This window comes from Dromiciops gliroides, chromosome 2, assembly GCF_019393635.1.
Source record: "Dromiciops gliroides isolate mDroGli1 chromosome 2, mDroGli1.pri, whole genome shotgun sequence".
Classification (NCBI taxonomy): Eukaryota; Metazoa; Chordata; class Mammalia; order Microbiotheria; family Microbiotheriidae; genus Dromiciops; species Dromiciops gliroides.
The window spans coordinates 257,991,932-258,010,011 of record NC_057862.1 but is presented as its reverse complement, the minus strand read 5'-3'; the positions used below and the strand labels follow the sequence as shown (position 1 = coordinate 258,010,011).

The window sequence follows — 18,080 nt, the reverse complement described above, 5'->3', positions numbered from 1 at the left end:
ATCACTCGATCTGTATAAAGAAACTGTAAAAATAAAGTCAGAAAAAGAACATGAGATTTAAAAACAGCATGCAGTTAGGCTATTTACTGAATATGAAGGCATGTGCTATCTCACCTCTGGAGTGACATCTCGTGGTGCAAATCCAGTTCCTCCGGTTGTTAAAATCAAATTAAGTTCCTTTTCATCACACCAATCTATCAGTGTTTCCTGAAAGGGAACAGGATTACTGTCACTTGTGGTATGTATTAGTTTACTTGACCCCAAAGCACATTATATACAGGGATGAAACACTGCTTTTCGTGAACAACCAATAAGGGAATTTTGGAGCACTTTCCCCATGGAAGACTGAACATTTACCAAGACAATGTGGCCATTATAGAAAATAACAATATGTAATTCCTGAGAATCAAAATGTAGGATTTTCAAAAAGAGTCGCAAATAAAAAGTAAATAGAGAATGACTAATCAAAATTATTTGTATTAGTAATACTACTTCCAAGGTTCTTTCAGGTTAATTTAAAAACGTTTTTCTACTTAAAATATGAATTTACTGCCATTCTCCACAATACCTAGTAGACAGAAAAGCTTCCAAGTTGTCAATAATTTGTTTTGCTTGGCAATCTTATAAGCAGGAGACTGAAATAGATTCTTAATGTTTTCTCTAATACTTTAACATCATAGAATCACAGATTCATTGAATTTTAAAGTTCAAAAGGACCATAGACGGGCAGCTAGGTGGCGCAGTGGATAGAGCACCAGCCCTGGAGTCAGGAGGACCTGAGTTCAAATCCAACTTCAGACACTTAACACCTTACTAGCAGTGTGACCCTGGGCAAGTCACTTAACCTCAATTGCCTCACCAAAAAAAAAAAAAAAGGAAAAAAAAAAGACCATAGACCATTGTTAGTGATAGAGCTGGGATGAGAATTCAAGTCTTCTGATTCCTAGTGAAATGCTATTTTTAGTAGGCTGAGCTCCTATATCTAAACACCAGCTTTGTTTCTTATGCCCCAAAATTAAAATCTGAGAGTTGAAAGAGGCCTTAGAGCTTAAATAGTTCAAATGATGTTCAAGAGGAATCCCTGCTATAACAAATCTGACAAGTTACTATCTGGCCTCTACTTGAAGACCTCTAAGGAGGTGAAGCCCACCAGCTCTCAAAACAGGTCATTCTGATTTTGGACAGAACCAATTGTTAGGAATCTAATTGTTACCTGCCTAGATCCAGAAGGAACTACTTGAATACAATTATAAAACACTCCAGAAATAAAGACAGAACTAAATAATTAGAGAGAAATTGATTGCTCATGATTAGGCTGTTCCAACACAACACACATTATAATAATCTCTATATTAATTAGTTAATTTAGAGCTATATCAAGCAATAATAGGATTACTTTATAAGAGCTAGAAAAAATTAAAATAATATTCAACTGGTGGAATGAAAAATCAAATATTTCAAAGAAATATAAAGAAAATGTGGGATGGAAGGGGGCCTTCTAGTTACCATATTTAAAACTAATAATCAAAACTTGTACTGGTTCAAAAGTAGAAAAGTTGATCAGTGAAACAATTAAGTACCTAATATATAAGTGGAAACAAACATAGTAACATGTTTCAGAAAGTCAAAGATGCTAACTGTTGAGGCAAGTGTTTACTAGTAAACAAAAACTGTTGGGAAAGCTAGAAAGCAATCTAGCAGAAATCAGTTTGACAATAAGATCTTACAGCATACACCAAAATAATCTCCAGACAAAAGGCCTAGATAAAAAAGATCACATCATAAACAAAGTAGAGGAACAAGAAAAATGTCTTTTGCAATACTTTGTATAAGGAGAGCATTCATGACCAAACAAGGAATAGAGAGGATCACAGAAGATAAAGTGCACAATTTTTATTACATAAAATCTAAAGGTTTTATAGAAACAAAATCAATTTAGTTAAAACCAAAAAACAAAACAGAAAAGAAATTTGCATTAAGTCTCTCTGATAAAAGTATGATATCTAAGATATATAAGGAAATGATTCAAATATATAAGAGCAAGATCCATTCCTCAACAGAAAAAAGGTAAAAAGACATGAACAGAAAATTATAAAAAGAACAAATTAAAACTAGTAATGATCATATTTAAAAAATGCACCAAATGAGTTATTTTTTGTCCTTCATTCTTGAAGAGGACCAATGACATGAGGTGGCTCAGGATCCCCATTCAGTGACTAAAAGCTAAGTAAGAATAGAGAGAAAATCAATCATCATAACTATTCCCACTCCCTTCCCATGACATTTACTCTATCTTGTTTTTACCTATTCCTCCTCAAAAGTGTTTTCTGACTATCCTCTCCCTTGCTCTGCACACCCTTTTTTTCACCCTTCCTTCCTTATCCTCTTTCCCTCCTACTTTCCTGCAGGGTTAAATAGATTACTCCTCCCAATTGGGTATGAAATCTATTCCCTGTATGAGCCCACTCCAATGAGATCAGGGTTCCTGAGCTAATTCTGTGTTCTAAATTTTTCTTCCTCCCTCCCTCCTCAACCCTTCCTTTGAGATCAAGCAATTCAATATGTCATACTGGTGTGGTAATGCAGAACATCTTCATCTTCCTTAAAAGTGTTTTGCTTTTTACAGCTCTCTTCCCCAATCTACCCCTTCCTCCTTCCCTTCTCCCCACCCTGCCTTTTCTCCCTCCCCTCCCTCAGGGCAAAAGATGGTTCAATCTACCATCACCAAGATATCAATCTGAGAGGGGAAAACCCTTAGAGTTTCTGGAAAGAACAGAAAACAATTGCTACAAAACCTAAACAATGAGTCACAGAGGTTGGGGCTGTTATTGGCCATTCAATGAAAGTCATATTGATCTGGGTTTTAAGGTGGCATTGAGCAGCTCCATTTAAAACCTAATAGGGTGGGGCAGCTAGATGGATAAAGCACTGGCCCTGGATTCAGGAGTACCTGAGTTCAAATACGGCCTCAGACACTTGACACTTACTAGCTGTGTGACTGTGGGCAAGTCACTTAACCCCCATTGCCCCGCAAAAAAAAAATATATTATATATATATATATATATATATATACACACCTAATGGGGTTTTAAAAGCCTGTCTTTTCAGAGCTATATTTCAAGAAATCAAAACTGAAAACCATGAAAGACAAAAAATAACTTGTCCCAGCTTTAAAAAAATTTAATAAAAATAAAAGAAGGAAAAGGGAAGAGAAAACAATGGAAAGGGAAATGAAGATGAAGAGAAGATGAAGATGACAAAGATAATGATGAAAAAGAAGAGGAGGAGGAAGAAGAGGAGGGGGGAGGAGGAAGAGGAAGGGGGAGGAGGAAGAAGAAGAGGAGGAAGGAGGAGCAAGAAGAAGAGGAAGAAGAGGAGGAAGAAGGGGAGAAAGAAGAAGAGGAGGAGGAAGAAGAGGAGGGAGGAGGAGGAGGAAGAAGAAGGAGAAGAGGAGGAAGAGGAGAAGGAGGAGGAGGAAGAAGAAAGCAGAATTTTTTTACCTTCTGCTCACATTGTTAGGTTGAGTCCCCAGAGGCCAGTGACTACTACTCTCAAATAGCATGGCAAAGATATTTAATACAAAATATTCTCTTAATAATCTAGTTCATTGATTCCCCTAAATACAGACTCCATGGGAAGACCATAACTGTAGTGAAACACAAATTTCAGAAATGTGTGAAAAAGTTTAATTCACAACACCTGTTCTGGAAATCCTCCTTGTATAGAGCCTTCATGCTGAACTCTTTTAAAAATTAGAGAAATGAAAACCAAAGGTTTCAGTTCATACTTATCAAATTGTCAAAGACAACAATAACAAAAAACGGAACATTTGTGAAAGGGCTGCAGTACAGTAGGCACAAAGGTGCATTGCTGGTACATTTTTAGAAGGCAGAGAACAGAAGAAAGTTCATCTTTTTCTTTTTTTCTCTCCAATTTTATTTTATTTTCATTTCCAAATTCTCCCACTCCCCTTCCCCACTGATAAGAAAAGCCTAGTATAAATATGCATAGCCTTGCAAAGAAATTTTCCCATTAGCCATGTGTAAAAAAAAGGGGAAATATACTTTGATCTGTACTCTAAGCTTATCACTTCTTTATCTGAAAGTGAAAAATATATTTTATCATGAGTCCTATGGAGCTGCAGTTGGTGGTTATACATAGTTGATTATCCTTATAATATTTTGGTTATTGTAGAAATTTTTCTTCTGCTTTTGCTGACTTTACTCTGGCTCAGCTTATACAAATCTTCCCAGGTTTTTATGAACCTACACCCTTCATAATTTCTTATAGCACAATAGCAGTTTATCACATTTATATACTATAACTTATTCTGCCAATCTCCAATTGATAGGCATCCCCTTAGTTTTCAATTACTTGCTAAAACAAAAAGAATTGCTATAGATATTTTTGCACATATGAGTCCTTACATTCTTTCTTTGATCTTTTTGGGGTATTGACATAGTAGTGGTATCTTTTGTACATCGCTACAAATTGCTTTCCAGGATGGTTGAACCCACAGCTCTATCAACATTGCATAAAATAACCTGCTTTCCCATAGCCACTATGGAATTTGAATAAATGATTGCATCAAGGTGAAATAGCTTTTCAAAGTACATTAAGCATAAGATCAATATGCTAACTAAATTCTACCCAAACTCTAGGGTAACTTCTCCAGAAAAAGTGTGGAGAGCAAGGAATTAAAGATCTGGAACTATAAGGAACTTAGAGGTCTAGAAAAATTCCCTCATTTTATAGATGATGAAATTGAGGTCCAGAGAGGTTTATGGCCTTGTCTAAGGCCATATAGGAAGTAAGTGACATAACCCATGTACTACTGTCACTATGCTTCAGAACTCTTTTTGATGCACCACATTGTATGTAATGTTTGTATGAGATACATTAAAATAGGCCTTTAAAGGCAATATAATAGAAAGCTTAAATGGGACAGCACCTGATCAATGTGTTCACTAAAACCTAGTTCTTACCCTAATGCACAAAACTCTGTAAGCTTGCTTTCTATCAATGTGCGTTTGTTTTCTAAGACAATAATGTCCATAGTCATAGGTCATCCTTTTACCAAATGTTCTGATAATGAAAGTGGCTGCAATTCTTGCTATTGGTTCAGCCATTCTACCTGATGTCATCTTAAATGTTACTTCTCCTAATTTTAAAAGTTGATTATTATGTAAGTTTGATGGTTTCATTGTCATAAATGGTAAGAAATGCTGACAAATCTATTCCGATCCATATGTAATTGTTGTCCAGTTTTACCTACAAATGCTTTTAAAATAATCTGGCTTAGTTTGCTTCTAAAGCCAAGAAATTTACAAACTTGTTTTCCCCTCAGTTCCTTTCGTTTTCTTTGTGAAGCAATATTGTTTGCTAATCTTCTGCCATCCTTCTTGATAATGCTTTGTAAATGAGTTCATATTCTAATTTAGTATTGTTCTAGTCTGTCCAACTTCTCAACTTCATAAGTATTTGCTGGCTGTATGTAGTTTATCAGCCCTTTGTATTCATTTTTGCTATTGCTTTATATCTATTAAACTTCAGTAAGAAACAGTTAAAATTAGATTCAATATCTTTACTTTTATCCATTTCTCAAATTTTGAATTTAACAGATATTTTCATTAGTATTAAAACTTATGTATTTATATAATCTTTTCATCTTTATACATTTTAATGTGTTTTGAATTTTACTTAAATCAATTAGTAATCATGGTGCATAGTTAAAACTAACAGTCAATTTCTTTCTTTTCTTGTAGGTGATGTTATTTGGTGCTCACTGATACCACTCTGATGGTAGAAGTGAGGAAGAATTAATAAGCTTCTTGATGAAGGTAAAAGAGGAGAGCATAAAAGCTGACTTGAAGTTTAACAAAAAAACAAACCCTAAAATGTTAGCAACTGATCCCATCACTTCCTGGCAAATAGAGGGAGAAGAAATGTAAACAGTGTCTGATTTTATATTCATGGGCTCAAAGATCACTGCAGACACAATTGCAGCCATGAAATTAAAAGACTTGCTCCTTGGAAGGAAAGCTATAGCAAATCTGGACAGCATATTAAAAAGTAGAGACATCAACTTGTCAACAAAGGTCTGTACAGTCAAAGCTATGGTTTTTCCAGTACCCATATATGGTTGTGAGAGTTGGACTATAAGGAAAGCTGAGTGCCACAGAATAGAGTCTTTCAAGTTGTGGTGCTAAGGCCATCTCCAGTCATCCTGATGTATATCTTGACACTGGACCCCGATGGCTCTGGAGGAGAGAGTGAGGTTGTTGACCTTGCAGAGCCCTCCCTCACTTAAATCCAGTTTACTGCAAATCATGATATCACTCTGATGTCATGGTCCTCTTCCAGAATGAAGGACAAAAACACCTAGAGAGTCCTTTGGACAGCAATAAGATCAAATCAGTCAAAACGTAAAGAAATTAATTCAGGGGGCAGCTAGGTGACACAGTGGATAGAGCATTGGCCCTGGATTCAGGAGGACCTGAGTTCAAATCCAGCCTCAAACACGACACTTAGCAGCTGTGTGACCCTGGGCAAGTCACTTAACCCCCATTGCCCCACCAAAAAAAAAAAATATTAAGAAACTAATTCAGGCTATTCACTGGATGGTCAAATACTGAAACTGAAGCTTAAATACTCCAGGCACATAACGAGAAGACAGGATTCATTAGAAAAGACCCTGATTGGGGGCAGCTAGGTGGCGCAGTAGATAAAGCACCGGCCCTGGATTCAGGAGGACCTGAGTTCAAATTTGGCCTCAGACACTTGACACTTACTAGGTGTGTGACCCTGGGCAAGTCACTTAACCCCCATTGCCCTGCAAAAAACCAAACCAACAAACCAAAAGACCCTGATATTGGGAAACATCAAAGGCAAAATGAAAACAGGCAGAAGATGAGATGGATAGATAGTGACATGTAAACAATGAACATGAACTTGGACAGACTTTGAGAGATAGTGGAGGATAGCAGGGCCTGTTGTACTATGGTCCATGGAGTCATGAAGAGTTGGACACAACTGAATGACTGAACAACAATAACAAATGTTCAAAACTCTTCTAGAAAGCATTTATAATAAATGAGTGTGATGCTTGAGTAGTCAAAAAGCCTTTGGTCTCACTCACTTATTTTTAAATGAGTTTTTATTGATATCTTTTATTTTTTATATTATCATAGTTTACCCCAATGACTCCCTTTCCTCCTCCCCCAAGAACCCTTCCATATAACAAATAACATGTTAGAGACAAAAAAAAGAAAAAATGAAGATGAAAACCTACGACAACTGATCAGTAAATAGAAAAAGTCCCCAAGAAGTACAACATGCAATACTTGTGAACATCCCACCTTTGTGAAGGGTGAGTTGAGAGCAACTACTTATCTTTTTAAAAAATATTTTATTTCCCCCTTCCCAATTACATGTAAAAACAATTTTTATCCTAAAAAAGTTTTGATTTTCAAATTTTATCCCCCTCTCCCTTGCCTGTCCCCTTCCCGAGATAGCAAGCACCTTGATATTAGTTATATGTGTACAATCATGTAAAATTTTCTTTTGAAGCAAGATTGTTCTTCATAATTCTACAACATTCACTTTCTTTTTTGCAGGGCAATGAGGTTTAAGTGACTTGCCCAGGGTCACACAGCTATTAAGTGTCAAGGGTCTAAGGTCGGATTTGAACTCAGGTCCTCCTGAATCCAGGGCCAGTGCTTTATCCACTGTACCACCTAACTCCCCTTACAACATTCACTTTTTTTTTTTTAAGTGAGGCAATTGGGGTTAAGTGACTTGCCCAGGGTCACACAGCTAGTAAGTGTTAAGTGTCTAAGGCCGGATTTGAACTCAGGTATTCCTGACTCCAGGGCTGGTGCTCTATCCACTGTGCCACCTAGCTGCCCCACAACATTCACTTTTAATTTGTATGTGTGTGTGGTTGTTATTTCCATTTATATTGTTGTAATTATATGTATTGTTTTGTTGGCTCTATGCATCAGTTCATGTAGATTTTTCAGTGTTTATTTGTATTCATGACATTCATCATTTCTTTTTTTTTTTTTTTTTTTTGCGGGGCAATGGGGGTTAAGTGACTTGCCCAGGGTCACACAACTAGTAAGTGTCAAGTGTCTGAGGCCGGATTTGAACTCAGGTACTCCTGAATCCAGGGCCGGTGCTTTATCTACTGCGCCACCTAGCCGCCCCCACATTCATCATTTCTTATAGCACAGTAATATTACATTACATTCATGCATTACAATTTGTTTATCCATTGCCTGACCGATGGATACCTATTTTGTTTCCAATTCTTTACTATCACAAAAAGTGTCTCTGTAGATATATTTTTTTTAAGGCAATGGGGGTTAAGTGACTTGCCCATGGTCACACAGCTAGTAAGTGTCAAGTGTCTGAGGCTGGATTTGAACTCAGGTACTCCTGAATCCAGGGCCGGTGCTTTAACCACTGCGCGATCTAGCTGCCCCCCCCTAGATATTTTGATATATATAAACACTTCTTATGAATGGCTTCTGTGGAGTATGAACCCAATATCCAAACCTCTAATTCAAAAGGTATGGACATTTTAGTCACTTTATTTTCATAACTCAAAACTGCATATCTCACAACCATTCCAACAGCGACATATGTTGTTTTTGACAATTTGTAGGGTATAAGCTGAAATCTCTGGGTTGTTTTAATATGTAATTATGTTTTTATTAGAGATTTGGAGCATTTTTTCATGTGGTTGTTAGTATTTTGTAATTCTTTTCAGTACTGTTTGCTTACATCCTTTGGCCACTTATCTATTGGTGAAGGGCTGTTTCTCATTTGTATATATTTTAATTATATTTAATTATATTGGATAACCAACTCATCTAAGAAATTTGATACAAAGATGTTTTTTTCCTTATTAGACCACTTTTTTGCATTAATTTTGTCTGTGCAGAGGCTTTTCAGGTTCATGTAATAAAAGTTATCTATTTTATCTTTTTTAATTGTCTCCATCCTTTGGTTAAGAATACATCTCCTACCCATAGCTATGAGAAGGGTATGTTCTACTTATCTTCTCATATTTTTGTAGCATGAGCTTGAAAATTAAGGTCACATATCCATTTATTGAATATGGCATAAGGTGTTAGTGCAAGCCCAATTTCTATCTGATTGTTTTCCAGTTTTCCTTGAGGTTTTGTCAAATAGGGAGTTCTTTCCTAAGTAATTTATGTTTTCTGCTTTATTGAGTACTGGGTTATTGAATTCTACTATTTCTGATTCTCCCTTAATTATTCTGTTCAATTTATATAACTCCATTTTTCAATAATTCTAGAGAGTTTTAATAATTACTGCCTTATAATGTGCTTTGAGGTATAGAAGTGCTCTCTTTACCTGTACCTCTTCTCATCATTTCTTTTGATAGTCTAGATCAGGGGTATTAAACTCAAAGAGAAATGGGGCAAGTAATTTTTGTAATTTGTCTCTTAATGGTCTGTCTGTCTGTTGTTATCATTAGTTGCTGTATTTGTTTACCCTTCTTGTATTTCTGTTCTCTGGGATGTCTGGGAAGAAAATAATCTCTTCAGTTGTTGTTGTTGTTGGGTTTTTTTTTCTCCTTAGGATGTTTTGAAAATTCATCTTTTTTCATTTATGGTTAGGCTTAGATTTGCAGGGTAGGTCACCTTGGGCTGCAATTTGAACTGTACTGCTCTTTGCAACAACTTATTCCATCTCCTCTAGTGTGTTCTAATGGGTGCAGAACAATATTGTGTAATTAAAATTTCCTTTCTTTTATATTCAAAGGTCTTTTCCCAGGGTGCTTGTAGAATTAGTTGTTATCGATGGAATTGTTAAATTTAAACCACAGGGTGCAGGAGTTTGCAGCAGTGGTCCCCCCACCCTAACCCTCAAATATGCATGCTTTATATTAGCACTTTGTTTTCTGTGTTCATAAGTTCTTAACAGTTTTCTTTTATTATTTCTTGCATTATGGTTTTCAGGTTTTTTGACTTGTGTTCTTCTGGGAGACCAATAATCCTTAAATGGTCTCTATATACCCTGTCTTAAAGATCAATATGTTATTATTTTTTTTTTTAGTGAGGCAATTGGGGTTAAGTGACTTGCCCAGGGTCACACAGCTAGTAAGTGTTAAGTGTCTGAGGCCGGATTTGAACTCAGGTACTCCTGACTCCAGGGCCGGTGCTCTATCCACTGTGCCACCTAGCTGCCCCAAGATCAATATGTTTTGATTGCATGCTTTTTGCTTCTCTTTTTTTTCAGAGCATTCCATATATTTACATGCCCAATCGATTATCCCTTCTTTTGTTTCTTTGATGAGAATTGCCACTGTGGATTCAAGTTTTTCTATTCTGTGAACTATTTCTGCTGTGTAAGCCATAAATACTCTCACAATAATAATTTCTCTTTTAACTATTTGAGAACAGCATGCTGTAGATGTGAGCTCTCTTCAAAATCCATAAGGTCTTCAGCCTCATCAGTACTGAATCATGTTCCTTTGTTTTGTAGTATTTGTTCAAGGATGCCTGAACTTATTTACTAGCTCTGGAGGCCATATTTCCTTGTGTGATTAATGTTTTGATTGTTGGATTGTGTGTTCAAAGTCTTTAAGTTTTTTCCCCTTAAATCTTTGGTAATTTTACTCTCTTTTCCTCCTTATTTTGCTCTATTACTCATTTTCTAATTCTCTTTCCTCAGAAGGTGATTTCCCTGGGGTCTAGATATCAAAGTGCCTCAAGCTTCCTCCCACACTGGTCAATTTACAGTCAGTTCATTTTCCTAGATCTCTACCCCAAATGTCTTAGAGGGGGGAGAGGGACAGAAATGGCCCCAGACAAATGGTAGACTTGTTCTCTCAAGCTTAGTGGAGTACCACATAATCCCTCCCCCCACCCTCCTACACACAGTGCACTGTTATGTTCCCTCTATTTCTTTCTTTCTTTCTTAGTGAGGCAATTGGGGTTAAGTGACTTGCCCAGGGTCACACAGCTAGTAAGTGTTAAGTGTCTGAGGCCAGATTTGAACTCAGGTACTCCTCACTCCAGGGCCAGTGCTCTATCCACTGAGCCACCTAGCTGCCCCACCAGTTCCCTCTATTTCTTAGCTCTTTGTCCTAGCACTACAAAGCTTGGGGTGTATGGGATGTTTGGGGAGGACTAGAAACTTTGATGTCTGGCTTGTTCATCCCTTTTCAGGGCTGCTTATCTACCTTTGGTGTCCCCCTTCACCCAACTCTTAGCTAGTAAAATTGTCAGACAAGCTGAATCAGGCTTAGGGTAACCACAGTCCTCAAACTCATTAGTGAGTTAGGGGGATATCTACCACAAGCACATGAAGACTTTACCTGGTGGAATGGGTAGATGAGAACAACTTGTTCCAAACAGCCATGAAGGTGGCTGAAGCAAGCCCTGTGGAACACTTAAAGCTTGGTCAGACATTGAATATGTCATCCACTACATCTCAGGTCATCACTAATGATCTTGACTTTTGTCTTGCCACTGAACTTTGATGACTAAGAAAGAGAGAGTGAGGCTGATGACTTTGTGCAACTCTCAAATCCTGACAAATCCAATTCATGTGTAACATCATTGGTCTTCTTCAAAAAGAAGGACAAACAACAGAGCACTGCCATGTCTCTACCACAGACTGAGCAATTTCTGCCAATTGGAGTTTGGAACTCTGAAACACTGGAAAAAGGGAGGAAGGAGATTGTATTGGGTGGAGTTCTTTTCTAAGCACAGATATATGTACTGATTTGTTCCTCTTCATTTTTCCTGTTGCAGCACAGAATGTGGCTTTTGTGCTGCAGCTCAGAGTCTGGATCTTCATGTCATTGAGAGGGTTGAGGTGGGGTGGGTAGATCTGGTTATGGTAATGAACGGAGGAGGGGTGGTGAAGTCCTTGTTAGGGGTTCAAGAATATTGGTTCTCTCTGCTGTTAGTGCATCAAGTTTTTATTTTGTTTGGGCCCTTGGTGTCCTAGACTGTTGAGACAGCTCAAATTGCTTTACTTCTGGTACATAATTCCTATTTTGGAGAGTTTTGAGATGTTATGAGGATCAGAGAAAATGTCATGTCCCCTAAGTTGTAGGTCAAAAAACTTAGAATTCCTCATTCATTTCTTAATATCCATTCATATTTCAGACCATTGTCTCTAGTGCTGACCTTCATACTGGGGTCAAGGTATATAAGACTGATTTAGTTGGAAGGATCCTGTCAAATTTCTCAGTTTCCCTTTCCAAAAGATATTAATACATAATAATAATGATAGCTAGATATATATGGTTCTTTAAGATTAAATACTAACTTATTTTATACTCACAAGTCTGGGACATATACATTACTACTATCTTTATTTTAAAGATGAGGAAATTTTGGCAGATCGACGTTAAGTGATTTGCCCAGGGCCACACAGCTAGTAAGTGCTTATGAAGATAGATTTGAACTGAGGTCTTCCATGCTCTATAAAATGTGATTCCTAGTTTCCATAATATTTATGCTTCTCATAAATATTGTAATACATGATAAGAAAGCACTCTTTGGAATGATATATTTTATTGCTTTTGACCCTGTGATGAAACCAACTTGTCAAACTTTTTTAATTAGGTCTCCAAGAAGAGCCTGTTATCCTTTTATTTAATTGCAAATTTCTTAAGCCCTCTGGTTTCACTGATAGTAAAAACTGACACCAGCATTAATGTGGTTCGGTTTCTCTAGTACTTAGAACACATCATAAGAATTTAATAAGTGCTTGTTGACTGACATGTTGATCATTGATCAAAGACTTTACATATAGAGCTCTAACAGTTAATGTTTTTAGACTAAAAATTCTGTGATACGGAGTAACTTTTGTATCATCTTCTGCCATGGTCATTGTAGAAGCAGATAGGGCCTCCTAATACTGAGGGAGATTTGTATTTTTTTCCACAAGAATCACAGTGTTTTACTTCAACATGATGTGAAGATGACTATGGATTATAAAGGGCTATGCCAGTGCAACATGTAAGGGCCAAATTTAGTATAAGGAGTTAAGTGGGCGGTTTGCCATAATATTGGGGTTTAGATAATAATGGGGGACCTCTAGGTCCAGAGTTTTCCCTTCACCAAACTGCCTCTTTTCCAGTTATGTCTCCCAGACTAATAAGAAAGGAGATTAACAGCCTCTTTTTCACAAACAAATCAGGTTTTATTAATGGTAACATAATTTACAACACAAGTGAAGTTAATAAAGCCAGAGACCATGAGAAAGGGGATAGAGATAGTTAGAATCTAATTCTCTAGTGTAAAAAGGTCCCCAGGTACCTCGAATAAGCTCTGCTTCCTCAGCTACCCTCGCTGGAAGCAATACAAACTCACCACCAGTCTAGGATCTGTAGTTCCAAGGAGAATTAGCTTTGGAGTGTCTCCTAGTTAGGTCTGAAGATCAAACACATCAGCTCCTCTTCCTCCCTTCCTCTCTCTCTCTCTCTCTCTCTCTCTGAGAGAGTACTCTCATCCCTTCCTGCTTTCTCACAGGAAGGGTGGTTCTATAGCCAGGCTGAGTCTCCAATTGGTTTAACATACCCCCTGGGCTGTCCCCATTATAATTTGGCCAGGCCCATGTGGGCATGGGGGAACTCCAGATGGGGCTTGGGTACTTTAGTTTTGATACTTTGACTCAATAAATATTCTTTGTGTTGTTTGTTCTATAATCTCTTAAAGTACACACCCATCTTCTCTTAGGCTTTTAAAGCTTGCATCTTTTCAGTCTGACCATGATGAAGCAAAGATGAGGTGATAAAAACTCCAAATCACAATTAATTCCTTAAAAACACATGCTTTGGCTAAGTACTAGAGAAATCATTTGGTCCAATGTATAACTTGGTAATTAGGTTGCTATTGTAATATACTGTATGTATCAAGTTTAAGTTTGTTCTATATGGGTTATATTTTGAAGAACTCTCCCTGATTAATTTCATCACTGATAATGTTATACTAAAGATTAGTGGACATCCAGCAGTTAAACAGCTAAAGAAGTAAAAGTATCCAGAGAAAACAAGAATCCATACCAGAATCCAGACTCCCTGATGGCATCTTAACACTCAATGAAAAAAAGATTTCAAGGACTCCAAATGAACATTTTTGTTTTTTTCCTTCTGTTACTATATATACCATCTGTAATATATATCTTCTGCAGAGGCTTTCCCTCTGTAAACATTGTCAAAGTGCGAGTTCATGAGGAACTACCCCTCTGGACAAAATTTCTCCTTTCTCCCTTTCCTATATTGTTATTAGCATATTGTTTGTCAGCATAGGTTATGATATTCTGTTATTTTTTACTGCTTCATCAAGGAAATACCATGTGTTTCTTAACAAAGCACAAGGGGGAATGTAAGGAATTAATTGTGATTTGGATTTTTTATAACCACATCTTTGCTTCATCATAGTCAGACTGAAAAGATCCAAGCTTTAAAAGCCTAAGAGAAGATGGGTGTTTACTTTAAGAGATTATGGAGGGGCAGCTAGGTGGTGTAGTGGATAGAGCACTGGCCCTGGATTCAGGAGGACCTGAGCTCAAATCTGGCTAGCTGTGTGATCCTGGGAAAGTCACTTAACCCCAATTACACCACGAAAAAAAAAATGATAGTGTAAGAGATTATGGAACAAACAACACAAAGAATATTTATTGAGTCAAAATATCAAACAAAATACTTAAGCCCCATCTGGAGTTCCCCCACGCTCACATGGGCCTGGTCAAATTATAATGGGGACAGTCTAGGGAGTATATTAAACCAACTGGAGACTCAGCCTGGCTATAGAACCACCCTTCCTGTGAGAGAGGCAGGAAGTGGGAGGAGAGGACTCTCAGAGAGGGAGAGAGGAGGAAGATTGAGAGAGAGAGAGAGAGAGAGAGAGAGAGGAGCTAGTGTGTCTGATCTTCGAACCTAACCAGGAGACACTGCAAAGCTGATTCTTCTTAGAACTGCAGATCCCAGGTGGTGATGAGTTTGTGTTGTTTCTAGTGAAGGTAGCTGAGGAAGCAGAGCTTATTCAAAGTACTTGGGGACCTTTTTACCCTGGAGAATTAGATTCTAACTATCTCTATCCCCTTTCTCATTTTACCTGGCTTTATTAACTCCACTTGTGTGTTATTGTTCCCATTAATAAAACCTGATTTGTTTGTGGAAAAGAGGCTGTTAAAGGCTGTTAATCACTTTTCTTATTAGTCTGGGAGACATAACTGGAAAAGAGGCAGTTTGGAGAAAGGGAAATTCTGGACCTAGAGGTTCCCCATTATTTTCTGAACCCCAATATTACGGAAAGCCAACCAATTAACTCCTCATACTACCTTTGGACCTAACACTGTGTTTGAAAAGTTGAAATTTGAAATGTTGGTTAAAAAAAGGCAGCTAGGTGGCACAATGGATAGAGTGCCAGCCTTGTAGTTGGGAAGACTCATCTTCCTGAGTTCAAATCTGGCCTCAGACACTTACTAGCAGTGTGACCCTAGGCAGGTCACTTAACCCTTTTTGCCTCAGTTTCTTCATGTGTAAAATGAACTGGAGAAGAAAATGGCAAAGCATTCTAGGATCTTTGCCAAGAAATGAAGTCATGAAGAGTCAGACATGACTGAAAAATTACTGAACAAGAACAAGAGTTATATAAATATAGTATACAATGAGAAACCCTGGGGGAGAGAGGTATTTTCAGATCATTGTAGCAATCAAAAATTATAGTGCCGGGGCAGCTAGTTGGTGCACTGGCCCTGGATTCAGGAGGACCTGAGTTCAAATCTGGCCTCAGACACTTAACACTAGCTGTGTGACCCTAGGCAAGTCACTTAACCCCAACTGCCTCACCAAAAAAAAAAAAATTATAGTGCCTACCATGGGGCACACACAACCCCTCTCTCCCCCCCAAAAAACCAACACACAGTTCTTACCCTCAAGAAACTACATTTTACTGGAGGAAACAATGTGTACACAGATAAGTTAAAAAAATTAATACAAAATAATTTGGGACAGGAGCATTAATCAGTGGGGCAATCAGGAAATGTCTCTTGTAGGTGGCATAGTAGCTGAACCTTGAAGGAAGGTATGGGTTGCAACAAGTAGAAATGAAAGGCAGCATTTTAGGCATGGGGGACAACCTGTCCAAAGGCACTAAGATAGGAAATGGAGTATCATATATCACACTAATGAAATATCAGGGGGCCAGTTTGGTAGGAACAAAGAAGGAATGAAAACACTTTTACTGTCTATCTAATAGGGTTGGTCTTTTTTTTTTTTTTTGGTGGGGCAATGAGGGTTAAGTGACTTACCCAGGGTCACACAGCTAGTAAGTGTCTGAGACCGGATAATAGGGTTGTTCTAAGTACCCAATGAGATCACTTAAGTAGGGTCCTTCCTAAACTTTAAGAATCTACATAAATATTTCTGGTAAATTTAATAAATATTATTATAGCAAGGAAGCATTGACCTACTTTCTTTCTGACATGGGCCAGTTTTGCCCCTTCTTAGGCTAGCTGGGGATCTCCCATTGCCTACGGGTAACAGTATTGGTGTTACAAAATGCTGAGTCTGAGCTTTACTCCATACAACTCAGAACTCCAGAGCTCAAGTGATACACCAGTGTCAGATTTAGCAGAAGCAGAGATTACAGGTCTGTACCACCATACCCAGACATGTGACTTTTTGAAAACTTAGAAAAAGAAAGAATCCACAAAACGCAGTGTGTTTTAGTGGATACCAGTGTTCAGGTTTTGCGCTTGTTCCTCAGCCAAGTTGGTTAACCTCTCACTGTTACAGAAACTCCCTAAGGCCATAAATTGCAGGTCAGGTGACACTCTGTTCTGCTTTGATAGAGAAACTTTCCTCACTGAGAGATCTCTACAGTAGTGGTGTCAAACTTAATTAGAATTGGGAGCCACTAAATTGTATGAAAAGAACTCTGAGAGCAACATATTAACTTAGAAAACTACAAAACCCACAAGTTTCTTTCTTTCTTTTTTTTTTTTTAAATTAAATACATCAACACATTATCAGATAGGAGCTATATTTAATCTGGTTCAGGTCACACTTGGAAGAGCTACGGTCTGTGTGTTTGATACCTCTGCTCTACACCAATAAGATCACATGTCTATTTCCCTTCTACCTACCAAAAAAGAAAAAGAAAGGAAGGAAGGAAGGATGGAAGGAAGTAGAAAGGAAGGAAGGAAAAAGAGAAAAGATTGGATTTATGACCAGATTTAAATGCTTGAATGAAGTATCTGAATCATCAACTTTTGTCTATTTTTGTCCTATAAAGAAACAGACCATCTGCCCAATTGTCCATTATAGCTTCCCAGGACGTTCAGCTTACAGTTTTATCAAGCTTTTTTGGAACTTTGGAACTCCCTCACTTTCATCTGCCAGTTTATTTCACATACCTCTTCTTTGATTTGATGTTAGGTTTAATTTTAATTTTATTCTTTATTCCTTTTTTATATTCTACTATTAATACATAATTTCCTTTGATATTTTTAGCAGGAATTTCAAGACTTGTTAATTTGCAACTCTTCTATTACTATTACCTCAAATTATGGACACAAAGGACAGAAACAAAGAGAAAAATTCTTAAATTTCTTAGCCAACTCACTTTCAGTTAAAAAAGCCTCTTTTCTACTTTCTCTTCACTTAAACTTTTGTGGAAAATTTTTAATGTGGAGAATTCCTAGAAAAATTGTTCCTCACCTTCAGAAAACACTGAAGATCTCAAGTGGGTGAAAATTATACTGAACTTAAAGAAAAGTTCTTGGGTTCTCTTTCTGGATTTACCAGACTTAATTTTGTGAAACATATTCATAGAGAACATTATCTATATATAGTTTCTGCTGGTTTTACTAAATCATCTAAAAGAGTAAGGGGAATTCTTTTCTTTAGACTTCCATCTTAGCAGCATGGCTCTGCCCCTTCTCTAGTTCCACAGCCTTCTTCTAGGGTCAGTCATCTAAATCAGTGGTATCAAAATCAAACAGAAATGGGAGCCACTAAACCACATTTAAGGATCCCATTGGGCCACATATCTATTTAGAAAAACACACTTTTATATAT

General features: G+C 37.4%; 1 protein-coding gene across 17 annotated transcripts in view; it reads right to left on the bottom strand.

The window, feature by feature from the left end:
- Positions 1-18,080, bottom strand: part of GPHN (gephyrin) — a 757,220-nt gene that overhangs the window by 403,703 nt on the left and 335,437 nt on the right. For all 17 annotated transcript variants that reach the window (XM_043986983.1, XM_043986980.1, XM_043986981.1 and 14 more), the window contains one exon: positions 115-207. In XM_043986983.1, coding sequence (XP_043842918.1) covers positions 115-207 — 93 coding nt within the window. The remainder of the gene's footprint in view (positions 1-114; positions 208-18,080) is intronic.